The 20,509-nt window shown below is 37.2% G+C and overlaps 1 protein-coding gene across 1 annotated transcript in view; it reads right to left on the bottom strand.

Annotated features, from left to right (window-relative positions):
• Nucleotides 1–20,509, bottom strand: part of LOC138042853 (carnitine O-palmitoyltransferase 1, liver isoform-like) — a 43,836-nt gene that overhangs the window by 19,598 nt on the left and 3,729 nt on the right. The window contains exons 2-13 of the mRNA XM_068888885.1: nucleotides 19,089–19,232; nucleotides 18,909–18,939; nucleotides 16,188–16,289; nucleotides 11,161–11,235; nucleotides 10,988–11,050; nucleotides 9,793–9,870; nucleotides 5,313–5,417; nucleotides 4,936–5,020; nucleotides 3,653–3,767; nucleotides 3,165–3,245; nucleotides 2,047–2,122; nucleotides 563–610 (exon numbers count right to left, since the gene is read on the bottom strand). Coding sequence (XP_068744986.1) covers nucleotides 563–610; nucleotides 2,047–2,122; nucleotides 3,165–3,245; nucleotides 3,653–3,767; nucleotides 4,936–5,020; nucleotides 5,313–5,417; nucleotides 9,793–9,870; nucleotides 10,988–11,050; nucleotides 11,161–11,235; nucleotides 16,188–16,289; nucleotides 18,909–18,939; nucleotides 19,089–19,232 — 1,003 coding nt within the window. The remainder of the gene's footprint in view (nucleotides 1–562; nucleotides 611–2,046; nucleotides 2,123–3,164; nucleotides 3,246–3,652; nucleotides 3,768–4,935; nucleotides 5,021–5,312; nucleotides 5,418–9,792; nucleotides 9,871–10,987; nucleotides 11,051–11,160; nucleotides 11,236–16,187; nucleotides 16,290–18,908; nucleotides 18,940–19,088; nucleotides 19,233–20,509) is intronic.

A 20,509-nucleotide genomic window follows, 5' to 3' on the forward strand; every position in this document is an offset into this window, starting at 1 on the left:
ACACACACTGTAAAGGTATTAGTGATTAATTTTCAACCAAAGCAAGTTGTAAAACCATGAATCTGTTGCTGATTTTCACTAATTATTAACTCCATCCCTCAATGGACCCATTCCACTAACTCAATGTTGTACCCAATTCAAATCCTTTGGTTATAAAACATTTTGTTCCAAGTATTTCCATACATTTAAAATAAAAATGTGAATGCTACATTATCATGCAACTGCAACACACAAAGAACCTTCACGCCGAGAGATTCGAATTGTGTACAACAATGAGTTAGCCGAATCGGTCCATTGCATTTGTGTTTTAAAAGTTAACTTTTGCATTATCACCTGGTTTTTCTTCCAGGTCTAGAATATGAGAGTTGCAAGATGCTAATTGATGCCATCTGATTACCTTGCATTGGTTAAAAATCAGCATTCTTATCAGTATGATCAGCCTCTCTTTGATATTCCAGACAAAAAAGGACTTGAAAAAGCCCTGATATTATAAATATTTTAAAACTTGCATAGTGCTGAATCCACCTAAACAATGACATTCACATAATTATGCCTGCATTACCTCACTGTACTCCATCTCTAGATCCTCCAAGTTTAAGAAAAATGCAGCCTAAAGAAACAGGGGTGGGAAATGACATGTGATTATTACTGCACTTTTTCTTCCTAGTTTAACTTGAGCACATCCAGAACACGAATAATACACACTACAGAGTTTTGTGATTCAAGCAATAAAAAAGTTCCCAAGAGCAACCAGTCTGTTGAATTTCAGGGTTGTTGCTAAGCGCTGCTTAAGTGCCTTTCGTAATTGCATGCATGGGTGTGAGTGATGTTTTAATTTTTACAAATTTCAAAACATCACGAGTAACCATAAATCCCAAAATGCATGAGCAAATTCATTCAATTTTTTATTTATTATATACTAAACAAAATTATTCCACCACTGTGTTTCCATGATAGCAACTTCCGTATTTCACTCAGACTATAGCCCATTTATGCATTTGTCATTAACCAATCAGAAATGTGATATTCTTTTGAGTATACTATAATGAAAGGTATTATTATTGTGTGACCCATTGTCCACAGATAGATTTTGACTTAACAGATTGGCAATGCCCATAATACCAGCAACTCACTCTGATGCACATTACCTGAAGTGGACTACATGTAGGTACGAGTCTGTAAATTATGGGATTAGCAACTATTGCTCCACATAGTCAGAAAGAGCACATCAAGATTTTTCAAAATTCCCAAGTTCGGTGTCAATAGAAGCAAGATACAGTGTTTGGCATTGAGAGGCACGGACCTATTCCTTCCATGATTGTCATAATGAAACTACTTTGAATTTGTGGTTTGAAAGTCAGAGTAGTTCTTGATGTCATTGAAGGAATAGCCTCATACCTCTCATTAGCTCATCCATGGGACAAATGTCAGAATGCCAGCTTTGTTACTCTCTTGTTTTAACTTTATTGCAAAAGATTCAAATACTTTGAGGTTAAGTGCACTTTAAAGATTTTACTTTGCCCAGTGCCAGACAATTTAACTTCGTCAATGGAAGCCAACAGTTCCACAACAGTTCAGAGGTGGAAGGGTTCACAATGGAAAGTACTTTATTAAAACAGGTGTTTTACATGTAGTTCTAGTCTGGGGTTAGCAACTAATTGACCAGCATAGTCATAAAGAGCACACCAAGATTTTTCAAAATCCCCACGTTCAGTGTTAATAATAATAGAAGCAACATTAAGCAAGATAGAGCCATTTAAAAACGTCAAAATTTACAAAGAAACATTTGGTCGCTGTGTCCTGATAGCCATACATTTCGCTGTAAATTTTGACGTTTTTTAAATAGTTGTACCTATCTCACACATTGGGTCAATTAACACCAAACTTGGGGATTTTTTAAAGCTTGGTGTGCAATTACAAATGTAACACTTACTGCTATTACCTTGCTCACAATTTTGAGATGGCTTTAATTTATACACTAAAGAAACTTAAATTTAAAGTTAATAACAAAAGTGTACTGTAAACTATTTTTTTTTAAAAACTTGCCTGTTCAATACAATCCAAAGATTGCTTGTTCACACCAGTACTGAAGTATGTGCTTCTGGTCTCTGCCCAGAGATTTCTGAGTTTAAAAATTTAAAATTAAATTTATGCTTACAGTCAAGCTATGTAATGAATGACCAGTATCCACAAGACTGAAATGAACATTCCAATCTTGAAGATCTTTCTGAAAGTTACTACGAAAAATGCACAATCTGAGCAATAACTTATTGATCAAATGCTTGAAATAGTCTTCACTTTTGAAACACCGTTTATTTTATAATAAAAGGAAAGTTCCTATGACTAACTACATGTATTTTTGATAAATCAGAGGAAATGTCCACAGGAAATCAGAACAAAAGTCAAAAGTTCAAAACTGTCACAAATTTCAAAAACATTGGTCATGCATGACAATTAGCTTAACTGTAACTGATTTTGAGACAACAAAACAGTGTTCTCACACCAATGCTTAGCCATGTTACACTGCTATTTGTGGAACTTGTTCTGACTTGACTAGTTTAAGTTTTTCCTCCTCACATTTATTTAACTTACATAACCAGTAATATTTGCTGTTGAATTTCATGTTATTTTTAATAAGCTGGACTACAGAGTGATGACCAATTCACATGTATGGGCAACCTTCGCAAAATATAGATGTAGAATGATGTAGATGTAGAGGTTGGCCTTGGCAGCCTCCCCCCAAAAAAGTTTCTTCTTTCATCAACAGTCAATGGATTGTCAAGCTGATATTAATAAAGTCCCAAGTCAATCACTGGACAATCTAAACAAGATGAAGGCTTTCTAAAACTAAAAACCAGCAACCAGATGAAGGGAGGGTTAGCAGAAATTTAAAGCCACATAGCTCACAGACAAAATAGAAAGTGTTCATGCATGCATGCAAACTTACTTGTCAAATGGATGGGTGACTGTAAAGTCATTATCCTTGCCCAGATGACTAAAACAAGTAATTATCTTTAAAAGTGTAAGGACAGTAATGTTAACAATGAGTCCTCTTTACCATCACTGTTATGGTTGTCTGCCAATTTACCCCCAAACTTTTGTCATGATTGCATGCTTGGACTGTCATATAAGGACAGTTTCTTTTTTTTCCATTTAAGACCAACCTTTCAGCAGTTGTCATAGCAGGTAGAAGTTCTTCCCCTGGAACTGGTTTTGATTCATCCTGGAGAATCCTCACTATTTGCCTGTTCAAAACCAGAAATTATTTAAAGATCTGTACATAATTTCTAACCTTCACGATTCTTAGGAAAGAATTCGAAAATGATAATTCTGAGACAAAATTTCAAGCACGTAGGTACTAACCCAATGACTTTGTTGAAGTTTGATTACACTATGAAAAGACGTTCAACTAGCCTGGTGTACATGTAATAACACAATAAAGGCAAAACTTTGAAAATAAAACGTTTCTTAGATATAGTAAGCTATACTGCAAGTATATATGTGAGACCTTGACCAAAGGTGGTGTAAAAATTTAAGTTCCCAAAGATTAGTGTACAGCATGCAAAGAGGTCCTTAACAACAGAAATTTTCTAGTATCACAAATTCCAAGTTCTCCATTTGTAACTGCCTTTTAATTTTCTGTTAAACATACTTCTCTAAATCAGCTGGCTTTAAGATTACACCCCGGTGAAAAGCTTGCAAGTAAAAAAATCGTCCTCTGTGGTAGATTACAACGTGTGTTGATGCACCATGGTGATGCAGGTGGTCTAAAGAAAACAAAAACAAAAAAAAACCGTTTGCTGCAATCAAAATTGACTGAACTTTGAACAATGCCAGCTGTACTTATTTGGCAATTCTACAAGTAACTTTCCCAATTATAACAATTATTTTGGCGTTGATCTCCTTTTGGTTGAAAGTCTAAGATGAGACTAAAACATTGGAAGGGTTCAATCATGCCCCCTTCGCATATAATTTGCAAGTGGACCATGTGACACTTGCAGTTAAAAAAAGCAGAGGTGCGTTCGATTGACCCTATTCCGGAATAAGAATACACTTTACATGAAGTGATAAAAAAGATAATTAAATGTTTAAAATAGCATTTTGTGTTTGATAATTTTTGATAATATTCTTTTAATGTGAATCTCTGTAAAAACGAAGGATTTCTAACTGTCTTCTATTCCATGTATTCCTATACCGGAATACAGTTAACTGAACGCGCCCTTAAAGTGAACCTAACAACAAAATATTATTTTCTTTTGCAAAATCAAATATCAAACACATATTTACCTTTGCTATTAAAGTGCTTATTTTACTTTTTCACCCATTGAATCCTACTAGTGGGATTTAATAGATTTTACTTGTCAATGGCCCAGGGCAGTTCAGGTGTTAATGGGTTAAAGATTTTACTTTGTCTAATGCCAGACAATTTAACTTCATCAATGGAAGCCAACAGTTCCACAACAGTTCACAGGTGAAAGGGTTCACAATGGAAAGTACACTTGTACTTTAATAAAACAGGTGTTTTACATGTAGGTCTAGTCTGGGTTTGAAGTTGAACCTACTATCTGCACAGGAATATTAAATGTAAGACCAAGCTGTCAGAGCATTATTGCTATAATAATTTGATACATTATGTAATTTTTTTCCAAAAACAGGCTACTACGTTATAATACCTCTCATCCTTGATTCATCTAATTTCAAGCTACCTCATATTTACAACAATATCATTGAGAAAATTCTCAATTAACAGTTAACTTAAAGAGACGACTTCATCGATGATGACTTTGGCATTCTAAACATTTTCTGAGTCATTGCTTTGACTCCTGTTCACTAGCCCTTTAGATCTTTTCCAAGTACTGTATGCTGAGAGTCATCATTTATAACTAATTCTCTTCATTCATCATTCACACCACAAATTCACTACACTGTAGGCACCTTGTTCTTTGAGAGGGATTCTTGTTGTATTAAATGTTCTCCTGAACTGCTCTGAGCAAAGAGGGATAATACCCATGCTAAATTGCTGCAAAATAATAAAACAGACACAAAAGAAAAAAGTCTGATGCTTTCAAGGGACTGACAGATTCATTAAAATCTATTTAATTAATTAAGCTCAGTGCTGCTCTTAATAGGCTTTGTGATTGTGTAAAAAGAGAGCTCTAGAAGAGGTAATTATTATCATTCATTTACAGCTGTATAAATTATTATGTGACAACTAACAACTCTTAGACTAACAATTACATCATCATGATAATGAATGGCTGGGTGATTGGATTGAGCTTTACGTAACCAACATGCCTATCCATGCCACTTACTGGTTGTAGCTTTTCCTTATTTATCTGCTTCCTGTACAAGAACATTGAATAGATTACATTTGCTGCCCTGGCGCTCTGAATTCGCGTTGGAACATATAACGTACCCTGCAAAGAAAAGACTCAAACACTTTAGAGGTGCAGGTTTATTTTTATTACAAAACATTGTTCTTCAGCTCAAATCAACAGTTACATGTACCTGGAAAAAAAATCTGCTTTTCTTAATCCAGGTGGTAGTTGGTTTCATTCTATGAAATCTTTTCACCATTAATTGCCTAACAGGTACAATAATTCATCTTCTTTTCCAAGAATTTGCTAGAAAGCAGGCTAGTGAGCTGTGCAAGTCAAGAAAGTCACAGTGTAAGTGCACCGGTGTTACAGCACACAGTGGACATGGATTCTGAGTGGACTAGTAAACTGGCTTGAAATGTCAATCACAGTCCGGAAAATTGATTCAAATACCTGAACAGTTCACACAACGGCTCAAAAAATGGGGATTTCAAGGTAATCAAGGAAACTTCAAAACCAAAGACTGGTGAATTTTATTTATTATTGTTTAAAAAAAGTCTCAAACAACAGATCCCTACATGTAGCTGATGAGAGTGTATAACGGGTAAAACTCTTTGTGATTTTATTTATATAGTTACTGAGTTTTTTCCCCTTGGAGGAAACTTAATTATTTTTAATTTCCTATTTTAGTCTAAAATATCTCAAACCAGAAGCAGACTTTAGTACAGTGTACATAAAACATGGCACTCATTTTCCATTAATCTTGTTAGACATGTTTATTTAGAGGTGTTCAAGTCTTGACTTGCACTTTGACTAACATGACTATAAAGTGTGTAGCTTGACTTGCAATGTAACTTTCATGGCTCTCCCATTAAGTAGACCCTGGCATAGGAATGCCCATTAAGGTGGTTCAAACCAGTTTTAACACTTGAAAGAAACATCCTTATTATAAGAATTGAAACTACAGCACTTTATCACTTCCCGTAAAGAAACCAGCAGATCTGCGGCAGATCTGTAGCAGATCTGTTTTCGCAAAAAACAGATTAACAGCAGACCAATTTTTCGTCTTCACAATCTGTTTTCAGTCTGTGCAGATGTGGAGCCCCGGCCGTCTGCAACGATTTTGAGCTGCAGACAAGAAACAGATCAAAAGCAGATCTGCGGATGATCTGCGGATGATCTGTACGTAATCTGCAACATAGCCCGGACTTTTTATCTGATGTCAACACATCGCGTCTGCAGAATCAATTTGTAAGAAAGGTATTAAACTAAAAGAAAAAAATATAAAATACCTTTATTGCAAATCCTCCCCATGAAAATTGTCAATGTTAGTCGAATCGGAGAGTCTTACATACTAAAACCAGTAACTTCAAATGAAGATATATTCGCTGTTCATTTTCCTTAAAAACGCGCTGAAATGTTTTACCGGTACGTCTTGAATATTACCCATATACTGCATACCGGCTTCATAAGTCAGAAATGCTTGCCTGTTCGAAAGCAGAATAAATATCTTCTGTGATAGAAAGCTCACAGATCTTGAAACTTAATCAGTCATTCACGTGATGATACTCGACACCAGCTACTCTTGCACATCCAATGAAAAAAACCGGAATCAGTTCGTGTCACTTTCAAACATTAGCGCGCAAACAAATTTAGATCAACGGCCGATCCAAAAGATTGATTTGTGGTGGTATTTTGGACTGAGCATCGTCAATATGGTGTCGTAGCTACTTCAAAAATACATGGAGACGTTGCTGAGGGTCGGGAAACAATGGTCGATTGGCAAGAGGGAAGAAAGGGTACAAAGGCTATGGCGGGATGGGAGTTTCTAATACAGACAGGTAGAAAAGTGGGACTGGATCAACTTGGATCCCTCACTTCGAATCGATGTGGAAAAAAATGATATAAGGCCTCTGGAAATCACCCTAGTCCTAATCTTTAAGATAACCATGGTGATATCGTGTCGAACGTTGAATAGTTTTGGTTTACAAAATCACTTTTGGCTCGATCCGATGTGAGCGATCCGAGTTGATCTGGAGCGACTTTTGCCGAAAGCATACCCGGCTAAAATTGGTTAGACTGGAGGTAAGTTTGTGCATATGAGTAGTACAAGTCAAACTATTTCAAAGCATTAACTGTTTCATACACAGTTCGACAATGATGGGAGAGAAATCATCGAACGAGGGTTATTGCGTGATGACCGCCCAGTGTTTGCACGACGTGACATACAGTAGCCAATAAAATCGTGTGACAAATAATCGTTAGGACAAACTTGACGTTACTGCTGGCCAAAATAATCCTTAAAATAGCTTGACATTTTTTAAGAACGATTGACCATTCTCAGAATAATTAATGAATATATATTTCACAGAAATTTGTGAGAATTTCAGACTGAAGTTTTGTAAACACTGTCCTTTATCGCGGCTGCCCTGTCTCCCAGCACAATCAGCGAAATAATTTATAGGTGTAAAAAGACCTAATGTTTCAAAAAATTTCTGTACTCACCGATCGTAGACACACTGTTGTACATCATACGTAAGCGTATTAAACCTTGTTCCATTGTACACGCTGATGATGATTCCCTGAACAGACTAGCTAAGTTACAGTGTGAAGATGCAAACATCTCACTCGGTTTTGCAATCCAAACAGAAGGCCAGCGTTTAAGGTAACTATTCCTAACTTGATTTGCAAACAAATGTGCTGTCAATACTTCTTCAATCATTTCACTGCTTGTGAGTTCAATTTTATGGGAAATGGACCGCTTGTTTAATACCAACACAAAGTCCTAAATGACTTCAAATTCAAGCTGTCGTTCGAGTGTCTGTCAGCATTTAATATCTGGTTTAGCTGTTAATGAAACACAGGCTAGGTCCTTTTGCGACGCTTTTCATCTTAAAATAGACGACGTTTTATTGGTGCGGTTCGTATTCTTCGGTCCTTTGTTCTTGTCTGCAGACTCGACAGATGTATTGCAGACAAGGTCTGCAGACATTTTACAGATATTCTGCAGACATTCTGCAGATATTATTCTACAGACATTCTACAGATGATCTGTAGATAATCTGTAGATGACCTGAAGACAACTCGCAGATCTGCTGGCAGATCTGTAGCAGACTAAAAACACATCTGCTGGTTCTGTACGGGTTTACAGCAATGTTATGGTACCATATCAAACACCAATTATTGCTGAAAAAGATTCGGTCATTTCTGTGACATAAAAAAAGTTACCGTGGCAGCAGGAAAGCCCTGCAAAAACACCCCACTGTTTGGCTTTAGCAGCTCATATCTCAAAAACAAACTTGGTGACCCCCATTTTTTATTCCTGAAATGTAATCAGCATGCCTGCATGAAACGTACTGCAAAGTTTAAAAAGATTCTGTGGAGTGGATTCAGAGCCACCTTACAAAATACAAACATTTAAGGTAGCTGTGAATCTGCTTCACAGATTTTTTTCAAAATTTGCAGTTTCACCTTGGCCTGCTGATCACTTCTGTGCAATGAAAAATTGGGGTCATCAAGTTAGTTTTTCAGATATGAGCAACTAGAGCCAAAATATAGGGTGTTTTTGCAAGGGTTTCCTGATGCTATGGTAACTTGTTACATCACAAAAATGACAGTCACTGCATCTTGTTCAACAATAATTGACGTTTCACATGGTACCATATTATTGCTGTTAGGTGATTAGGTGTTGTAGTGTCAATACTTCTAATAACAAGGTCTCTTGAAAGTGTTGAAACTGGTTTGAGCCACCTTAAGTCAATTTTTGATATGGGCCTGGATGACAGTAGGGTTGTTTAAGAGGTAAAGACAGCATCACGTGTTGGTGTAATCCAAGAAATAAGGTTTCAGGAATTTATTACGGCCTTGATCGTTCAGAAGGTGGATAATCCCTATAAAAAAAAAAGGGCTTAAGGAGGCAATATGGTCCAGTGGTTAGGGCACTGGGTTTGCATGCAGCTGCTTCAGGTTCAAATCCCGTTCTGACCTCTGGTTTGGATTTGTTTCCGGTTGTCCCGGATTCAACTCTACCACGCTTTGTAAATAGCTAACTGGTTGCCTCCTGCAAGTTGGGGTTCTTAATAATGTTTCTGTTAAGTTTGAATTGTTACTTTCACATTGTTAACAGTGGAATGCCTGTAAACAAGCTTGATAGCTAAGTACACTTCCACTATAAACAAAGCATTTTATATTTTGCATTTCCAGCCCTATTCACCAAGTAAATCGTTATCCAGAAGTGAACACTATCAAAACTGACAATAAAATTGTTACCTACTGGATAGTGCTACTGTATTCACCTTCCCCACAACCATAACAAGTATGTCATTTTCTCGCCAGCCACTGGTAATCTTATCCTCTAACACAGTTGGCTTTTTGCTTTTTTTGGGAAGCTTATCACAGCTTGCAGGCTTTCACCTTCCTTCATCATACTTCTAATTAATTTATATTAATAGCCTAATGTCTGGAAGACACTTACCACCCCATAGTAGTTACTGTTAATCATGAGGGGCTCTCTGGATCGAAGATAAACAAACTGCTGCCACCAATCACTTATCTGCAGAGCAAAACACCTTTTTGAGTTTCCTCGCCTGCAACTGTTGTTCTCTACATAAGTTACATTGTACAATATTCTATGATGTGCTCAATTGCAAGTAAAGTTTCTCCATCTCCATCTTCTTGCACCTTTACAGTAGCCCTGTAGTCCTCATTAGGTAGGTACATGTATAATTTATTCTCGGTCATTTTGTTTTCCATGATCTCAACATTTCTGGGGTCTACTATATAATAACTTATGGCATACAATCATGTCATGCTTGATATCAACCAGTCTTTGAGGTGTGCTGTTTATAATAAGGGACATCATATAAAACAAAAATCACAGGCCAATAATTAAATCCTGTCAACTTTTTTTGGCCAATTATATACAGCAAGGTTGAAGGCTTACAGTAAGCACCAGTAGATAAGCCCCACCCCATGTTTAGAAGCTCAAGATTATTGGAAAAAACAATATGAAAAAAAACACCTGAAGTTCTGTGAACATACTAGCTTAAAGTATAGTCCATGTCACATTGGAGCAATCACTGAATTTGCAGTCTAAATAAGACTCAAAAACACAGTAACCATTGTTTAAGAAAGGCAACTCTAAATGGCCTACAAGACCTCATGAAAGCGTTTCAAAGCCTTTTACCAACAGCTCCCTTTACAAGCCACAAAATTTTTATATTGATGTTTATTTAAAACAGACTTTATTTCAGTGTTTAGGAGTGAAATTATCAAAATGTACAGATTTCTTCCAAGATGTTCGCGTAGAAAAGCAGCACCTGCAATTTTGGACAAGACTTTATGGTAAAATATGCCGCTTATCTACCAGTGTGTTTATGGTACTAATAAGCACACCTAACTGAGGAAGCTAACCCAAGACCACCAATCAAGTCTTGACACAGCTGTTCATAGCGTTATTGTCATAAGCTAAATCATTCATCCAGTATTTTTAAGGGCTATCAATAATTTACTGTAACCTATCAAGTGGATAACACTTTTGACCTCTTGAACAAAATTTAGTGGTGCAGGTTTTTGGCCCCAGTTATAAGTACAATTGAATCTTTTCCAAATTTACATGTAGTACTGACAAAATGAATCACAAATGAATCACTAATAGCTTTTAGGCATACATAGTTCGTGGACCACCAGGACTTCCAAACCAGGTAACGCTGAAGCCTCTTGCCAAGTCCATTCTGCGATAAATCATTAAAACTTTGTGTTAGTGATATTAAAACACTGAAGAGCAAAATAATACTGGAACCCAAAGGCTAGGGAATTGTAGAGATAACATCTTTTCTCAAACCTTGAACTCCTCAGCCAGTTTTTCCATCTTCTTGAACCTCTCTTCATCAAGAATTGGTCTCACACTCTCTAAGTACTGAATGTAAAAATGATGTTATAATGATCATTAGTGCTTACAATTTTAATCATTATCTCTACATATATGTTTTTCACAAGGGGTTTCTCATTGACGAGTAAAATCGTCTAGCGTTAGACAGAGTAAAATACGCTGGTTTTGGCCGGTTTGGATGTCAATGGGTTAATGCATGCAGATACCGGCAGTTTACATTTTCTGTAAAATTATTAGGGTTTGAAGACTAATGTAATAATGCCTGAAGTTTTCTTTGTGAAAAGGTGGTTTGGATTTAAAGTAGTTGACCTGAAAAAGCCAGCAGGATGTGTTACTGTGTAGGATAATAATTTTCTTGTACAGTACTGCTCAAAAGTTTAGTTACCACCCTCTCAAGAGACGAAACTTCGCAAGAGTCTCATCTCTTGCGTCTCGCGAGACGGTTCGAAAAACTGTGAGCGTCAGCATGAACGTGAACTTTTCCAAACATTAACATGTTCACGAAGAAGCTCATGCTCCGAAATGGAGCACCTGACTCCAAAGTGTAATGGAAAAATTAATGCGCTTGGCGGCGGTGTATTACTATTCTCGATCTTTGTATGCCAGAATTTTTGTCCTGCATTTTTGCTCATTAGAATGGAATGTTTTTAGTATTAATGTCATATATCATAGCAAAAACACAAACTACCCAAATTCAGTTTATTATTTTCATACACAATTTTGGTATGTGATCATTCTAAAATTTCACAGAGATCTGTTTACAATGCCAACACCCTAAAAACACGAAACGTTACTCAACTGACATGATTTCTTTTTGGTTTGGTGGAAAACCCAGGGCACGAGGTGCCACGGTCTATGGAAAACACAGGTTGACTAAATAAACTAAATAATGAATCAGCATTGCTACTCTAAAAATACACTTTAATAGGAACATATTAATTAATAACTTAACTGGAATATTTGAACTGAAATATAGCAGTAACGTATTATGTTAGTAAGTCTGTTCCAGCGGTTGAAGATACAATGTATATTTAATGGGAAAAGGTTGACGAAAAAATAAGTTAAAATACTTAGAGAAAATACTTAACAGTAACTAAAACAAAGATCAATCGTTTGAAAAATATGGTTGAAAAAACGAAATAAAATAACCTTACTACATGTATTTCATGATTCTTTTTTCAAAGTTCAAATTACAAAGAGAATTTCAATCCTAAAACACCACTTCAATAGAAACTTAACTGGAACATTTGAATGGGAAACCAACAATAACGTTTTCTAACATATTTATCAACAAGTTGAAAATCATAAAAAATATTAGGAAAATCAATATAGTATATAGAAAAAGTTGCAAATCAATTTTAGTCCCTCGTGACTCAGATAACCAAGTTATTCCTTAAGGCCCGGCCAAACGATAAATGTTGGACGATCCAGCATGTTGGGTGAACCAACATTTTATCGTTTGGCCACCTTGTTTGATGACCACTCAACATGTCAGATGATGTTGGAACATGTCTGATGCAGTATCAAACATTTAATCCAACATCGTGCAACATTTCTTTTGTTCTCAAGTTGGATGCATGAAATTTTGTTCGTTTGGCCAGTCTCAACAACATGTTGCATGCGTGCACGCGCATTGTGACTGCAAATTCAGTCGTTACCATAGACACCGTTTGCTTGTGTCACTGTAGTTTGAAAATGTCAGTGAGCGAGGAAGCAGCGCAGAATATCGATCAAACTTCTAGCAAGAAAACACCAAAACAAAAAGCAAGACGTTGGAAACTGACTGCTTGATCGACCTATTGGAAGGGAATGGATTCTTAAGGGATTATTTTTGTGCCGACTACCACCTGAAAGACAAGAGAGAAAGAGTATATTGGCTTCGATCGAAGAGGAACTCGATATATCCGTGGCCTGTCTTCGTCTGCTAGTTCTCGAACAATATTGGTAAAATAACCACTCTCTTGTCGTCTTTGGATCCATTCTCTTGTTTTACCCCGTTTACTTGCTCTATCCTCGGTTTCTTCAAGCGCGTCAAGCACTAATAACACTGATAAACAACGCCATGCTGCACATATATGTGGATGTTACAACGTTGTGTACGCTGGGAGATATCCTTACCCACAACTCAATGCGTCTCATCAGTTTGATCAAACATGTTGAATGGTGTTTGGTATCGTTTGGCCACCCCCTAATTTTCAACACGTTGGACTGTCCAACATGCAACCAACGTGTTGGATCTTCCACCATTTATCGTTTGGCCGGGACTTTAAGTATTGCTTGAGCGTAATTTTGAGCCTGATTTGGGATTGTACGAGCAGACGTCGCCGTCACCATCGCCATCGCTGTCGCCTTTACCTTCACCAGCCCCAGTCCCGCTTGTGCCCGGTAATGCGCAGCAATTCTATGTTAACTTCCTCCAACCGAATATCCCTAGCTTCCCTTCTCTGAGCATTCGGCAGTTTTTCAATTGTCTTTTACAGTATTGCTCAGCTAAAACAACAACATGTTTTCGCTGTGGAAATACTTTAAAGCCCAATTCTTCTATATCTCCACCTTCAAGAGATCTTGTAATCATTTCAAAGATGGCACGAGGATGGACTTGCCAAGGACACTGCACTGTCTTGTCCACTGTGTACTACGTAGGGCAAGTGGTGTTCATTTCCTCCAGAAATCGAAACTTTGCTCACAATTGCGCACAAGCAATACTTAAAGGGGCTATTTCACGCAAAATCATATTTCATGACACCCAAAATGCCTAAAAAGTAGAATGAAACATTGCAATGACGAAAATAAAAGAAATACAGCAAAAGGAAAGAGAAGCATTTGGGTAGCAACAATCATAGGTTATTTTCATTATTTAGTTAATTTAGTCACCCCATGTTTTCCACCGATCCCAGCACCCAGCGTTTTCCACAGACCCGGCACTCCATGTTTTCCACAGACCCGGCACCCCGTGTTTTCCACAGACCCTGGCACCCCGTGTGTTCCACAGACCCTGGCACCCCGTGTTTTCCACAGACCCTGGCACCCCGTGTTTTCCACAGACCCTGGCGCCCCGTGTGTTCCACAGACCCCGACACTCCATGTGTTCCACAGACCCGGCACCCCGTGTGTTCCACAGACCCGGCACCCCATGTTTTCCACAGACCCCGGCCCCCCTGTGTTCCACAGACCCCGGCACCCCGTGTGTTTCACAGACCCCGGCACCCCGTGTGTTCCACAGACTCCGGTACCCCGTGTGTTTCACAGACCCCGGCACCCCATGTTTTCCAGAGACCCTGGCACCCCGAATGTTCCAAAGACCCCGGCAGCCTATGTTTTCCACAGACCCTGGCACCTTGTGTTTTCCACAAACCCCGGCACCCCGTGTTTTCCATAGACCCGGCACCCCATGTTTTCCATAGACCCCGGCACCCCGTGTTTTCCATAGACCCGGCACCCCATGTTTTCCATAGACCCCAGTATCCTGCACCCCGGTTTTTCCACCAAACCTTTCTTTTTCGGTTTTAACAGTGTTGTAATTTTGATTTGTTTTTCACGCTTGACAAGAGCGTTGTTTTGTTGTTTAAATTTGCAAACGTTTGTGTGGCCGTCTGACTTTTAGCAAAATTTATGCCAATCTTGCCGCTTCAGTGATTCTCGCAGCCGGCTATATCTGGCTGCCTACAACACAATATCTGCCGCTTACTTCAAATTCACATTTGTCAGACTTGTATTCAGGATGAGGTTGTTTTGAGGTTTTGTTCATCACCATAAACTATAAAGTACAATTATACTAATAAAGTATTATCATTTCTCTTACTATGTTGTCCCTTTAATCACTATGTTTTCACTGCATACTGCAAAAGCCTTCGTCGTTTCTCAGGCTATAAGGTCTCTTAAAAACTTCCAGTTCAAATTGTAACTAAAAAATACACCATGTAAACCCGAGCAGCACACAATCGTTTCTATAGGAACGCCTTGAAACTTGCGTGCTAATGGCATGGGAAGGCGAGCCGAACGGATGGTCAGCAGTGGTTGTTGCAGGTACAAAGTAACAAGATGGCGTCCAAACGATCTCATCATGTTGGCGCAGGGACTTCGCAAATTTCTAAATTTTTTCAAACGGTATCAGGTGTTTAGCCTCGGAAACCCATAGCCTTGCATTGAGATAATATATTGCTGAAATGATTTGAAGCCTTCAGTTTAATTGACTCTATAATATATTATGAATCAACTTTCAGCTAATGAGTTTCTCACTTTCACGGTTGAAAGGTACTTGCTTGTACAAAAGTTATCCCTTTTTACAATAATGCTTGTGGCCGAATGTAACTTTTATTTGAAAATCAAAAGTCTTGTGTGACGCTTCATTACTGTTATCTGAATGCTATCTAATAGGGGCTCAGTTTACCCTAAAATGCACCAGATGCAACCTTTTGAAGCCAATAGTTTCACAATTTCCCGGGGGAGCATGCCCCGGACCCGCAAGGGGGCTCCCGCTCTTGCAGCAGAGTCTAAAGGCCTCTCCTGCCTATTACTATAGCCAGCTTACCTACTACTCGAAAACATCTTGACTGGGTTGCTCTAGAGACAAGTGTCTCCTCTCTGGAGATGACAGTCTCGTCTCTAGAGACGAGACTCTTGTCTCTAGACTCTCCTCTTGACGAGACTGGTAACTTACCTTTGAGAGGTACTGTACCCTTAGCTTAAGTTAAAGCACCACTGCTTATTAACTTTTAGGTCTTTCAGTATTTTATTTGTACAGTTGAATAAGTTCATTATTATTATTATAGCTGAATTCACACTTCCTTCATTGAATATACCACCTGACGACATGCCTTTATTAAGCTTGTGAATCTTGGAGTACAGCCCATACATAAACACCAGCAAGGGAAGAACATCTACCACAGCCATGCATACATGTATATAGTAACCATGGTCTGGTGTACTGTACCACAGAAAATCATTATTATGGATTAAAATATAACTTAAGTTTTTACCCTTTTAGTGGTGGCATCCAGATCTGGAACAGGGAGGTAAGGTAAAGATTTTTCGTAGCTATACAGCGTTGGGTTCTTACCACCAAGCACTTTCACAAAACCCTGAAAGCAAAAAAATATATTCAATTCAGTTCAAATCAACAAATCTTTCACAGATCTGTACTTGGTCCGTGTAAACATGATCTGCACAATTGCATTGCCGCTAAGTTACAGTAGTGGCAAGTTACATCTGTAAGAGTTTGCTGGTACATGTATGCAAATCACCTAACAAACAAGTATAACATATTTTACATTTTATAGACATTACATACAATATCAATCTCAATATTGCCAGGGAGAAAAACAAGCTCCTTCATATGCATTTTCAAAAGTGGGAGAAGTTCATTAATGCAATAATATAATAATTAACTTGATAGCCTTGAGTAGAAAACCCATTGTTTTTATTTAATTTACTCATAAGGCACCAGTATTTTTTTTGCTGTTGTTGTTGTTGGTAAAGTTAAGACAAGTATTTTTGTAATTTGTATTCTGTCATTTGCAATTTTGTAATTTTTATTATTTGTAATTTGTAATTTGTGATTTGTAATCTGTAATTGGCAATCTTGTAATTTGTAATTATTTAATTTGTAATTTGTAATTTGTAATTTGTAAATTTGTAATTTGTCTGCTCTTTTTTAAAATCAATCAATAAAAACTAAAATATTAAAAAAAAAGACCTTAAAAAGTATGCATAATTATATTAATCTACAAGTTTACAATTAAACTTATGGAGGTAACAATTACTGTTACTGTGGTTATTAACTCATGCGTGCATTTGAGCAAGGATAAAAACCAACTTTTAGGCCCTCTCCCCAGGAGGGGTCCTTGTTCCCTTGTTCCCTTTAAATATCCGCTTGTGTTCCCTTGTTCCCCAAATAATATTACTTTCAAACTTGTTCCCAGCTTTTTGGTCCCTAAAATTGGTCAAAATTGTTCTTGTTCCCTAGTTCTCTAAAATCTTTTGACATTGATCTCCTGTTCTCCAGTTCAAATTACAGCTGTAGCCATGTTCCCTTGTTGATCCCCAAAACCTCCACAAGGACCTCAACTCTGATGAATGGCTGAATTGGTCTTTAGTGATCCTCAATTCAAATTTACCACACTTGGTACAGTAATCAAACAGTTATTTCCAGCAGGAGGGGTTCTTAATCATGTTCACACAGTTCACTTTCCTTGTTTCTTTCAGAATTAACCTACAAAGGAAGGCTGACAGTCTTCTATTACCCTGAAGGAGTGCCTCATGAATATGATGCTTTGCATCTTTGTTATGTTCTAAGGCATGAATTTTCTTTAAATTACATATCCCAAACATGGAATGAATATACATATCTGGTTTTAATGCTACAATGAATTGCAAAGTCAATTGCAGAGGTTGACAGAAATGGGTTCATTACCTAGGTTGATATATTACGATAAATTGAACAACGTAATAAAAAATTGGAAAGCTGGATGTTTCAAGCCATTTTTCAATTTGCTCTGACAAAGGACTAATGCTCGGAACATCAGCTTTCAAATTTCTCTGCAGTGGTCAATTTTATTACCCAATCAATGCAACCCAGTTGATAAACCAATTTCAGTGTTTCATTTACCCATCGACAAAGCACCACAGCTTCTTTAGAAACTAAACACCTTTGTACATTGATAGTTGAAAGATAGCAGTACCTTTGAAAGAAAAATTTACTTAACAATTAGTCCATATATGAGTTGGCTATACCCAGTCCCATATCCAACAAGCGTGAATGGAATAATTGTTAAGGTACTGTTATCTATCAACCATCAATGTTAAAAGGGGATTGTTTTATTAAATTCCTTAATTAAACCCCAAAAGTTTGGAAGTACGAAATACAAGCAAAATCTTGATGAAGATGCAATGTTGAGTCATACCTGGTGGTCAGACAGACGCAGGCTCATCACAAAAACATTTCCTACCTTTTCGCATACTTCTATGTTGAAATTGATCCAAACTTTCCACAAACATTTTTTTTTTGCTTGTAATTACATATTTAGAGAGGAATTTCGCTTTCGGTGAAAATAATTTTAGCTTAGCAACACTTAACGCAATCATTTGCCATATAAGGTCAAACTCAGGTATATGAGCTGATAAACGAGATTGAGTAAACCAATCGGAGCACGAGAAATGCATTATCTGAGGTTGAGAATTTAATAAACAACTTTATTATCCTAAGGCTTAGGTATTATAACCCACTGACCCCTGGGAGTCAACTTACCAGATTTTACTCAGTCTGATGCCACACAGTTTTACTCATCAATTTACATCATCAATGGGTTAAATAATTATGCAAGTACATAGAGCGACTTTCATATGACCTTGAAAAATAACGAAAAACAGAACGTAAACAAAAATTCAAAGAATTTAATTAGCTCATCCAACAAAAACAAACGAGCGCGAATTTTCATTGGCTTGGTGAACGCGGATGCAAACAATGTCATTTCTCCATGGGACTTTCTGGAAGGTTAGGCTTTGACGTCATTTGAAATGCAGTAATGTAACTGGGCAATGATTGGGCAATTGAAGTGTTTACTGCCCATATTAGGAGTTTCCTTGGCGGGAATCAGGAGAAGCTTTGTTTTAATCTTGCCAAACAGTGGTTCGTGAAACAAATAGCGAACACTTTGTCAAGGTCATACGAAAGTCGCTCTATCTTAGGATTGCAGACATACCAGCCAGACTTTGGTCTTCAGAGACAATCTCCTAAAAGTAAAACAATGGTATTGGTTAAGAAAAGTAAATTTCATTCTTGATGGTCGTAATTTTTAATTATGTTAAGTGTGATCAACAGAAAATGATAACATCAGCATGAAAGGTACAAGATATGCAATATAACTGCTAAATGTCCATACCCTCTTGGTTCATACAAAAATGCTCTGTATGACAGTAACTGTCGCAATATAAATTGTTGGGTATGGCCAATCAACATCCAAAGTAATGTTGCACACACCAATACAGCGACTGCTATCACGGTTTTGGGATCTAAACTGTGACTCCTAAAAATTAAATAATAAAATAATAATGAACTTTACATGAATGTCAAGTGTATGTAGTGCTGCTTGCAGGGACACTAATTGAGGTCACTGTCAATGCTTTGAATAAGACTTGAAGCACGTGGCTAAAAAATGTTACAAACGGGCACAAGCTTTGGGAGGTGTGGGGGCAGAAAAGTTTTGAAATTGGGGCACTTCACAATGTAAAAATACCATTTCCAGTTATTTGAGAGAACATTAACACCCAAGCATTTGCTGCTTTTTTTCCAGAAAAGTATGATATTGCATTAATAATATCGTTCAAGTTTATAGGTCTGTGATAAAATGTCATGAATGACATACACTAGTAAGAGCACCAGTTGTGTATTTACTAAAGAATGAGGTACATTTAATTAGTACTTGGTATGCCTTTGTTAAATGTACAACTAGTGTTTACCACGAGTAAGTGGAATGCTGCTGAGAGGTAGGGAAATGTAACCCACGATGCTCTTGTTAGTTGTATGCAGTTATTGTTCAAAGTAACTGAGTTGGTATGGAATCGTGTGCATGCTGTGTGAACGTCTCCTAGGTTCCTTTACTTTTAATAATAAGTAGATCCCCACTGAGTAGCTTTAATCTTAACTGGTTGATCCAGTTAATCAAAGAAATATATGTTTCGGCAGTAAAATGACATAACAGGGAAAAAGAGATTTGTTGATGCTCTTGCTTTAGGCAGCTTGATTGTAAAATTTCGTAATTCATGTAACAGAAGAACATAGAAATTGTTCACAATTGGACTTGTTTACAATTACATGAAATTGGATATGAAGACCGAACGCATAAATGGTGGCCAAAAAAAATCATTTTGTTTATGTATGTGCCAATTAGACTCAGTATAGCCTCGTTTGCATGGACAAAATAAAGAAATGTTGCTTGAGAGGCTACTACTAAGGCTACTGAGTCTACTTAGCATATAAACAAAAGAATACAATTTTGCCGGTCATTTATGCATTTGGTCTATATATCATGCAAATCAATAATGGAACCTGGGGTTGTGTATACACTTTTAATAATTGTAGATTTTAAGGAGTGTTTACATCATTTTAAACTTTTGTCTTTTTATATATTTTTATAGTTATTATTATATGTAAATAATCCGTAATTCAGCCGTCTTAAGGCTGCAATGGTTTTATTAATAAAGCTATCTATCTCTATCTATCTATCTCATTGGAAAATGCACATAAGCGATTCTCGTTGTGAAATAGTTACTAGGTTTTCTATAATGTACATGTTGTTGTATT

The sequence above is a fragment of the Montipora capricornis genome, chromosome 3 (assembly GCF_036669925.1).
Source record: "Montipora capricornis isolate CH-2021 chromosome 3, ASM3666992v2, whole genome shotgun sequence".
Taxonomy (NCBI): Eukaryota; Metazoa; Cnidaria; class Anthozoa; order Scleractinia; family Acroporidae; genus Montipora; species Montipora capricornis.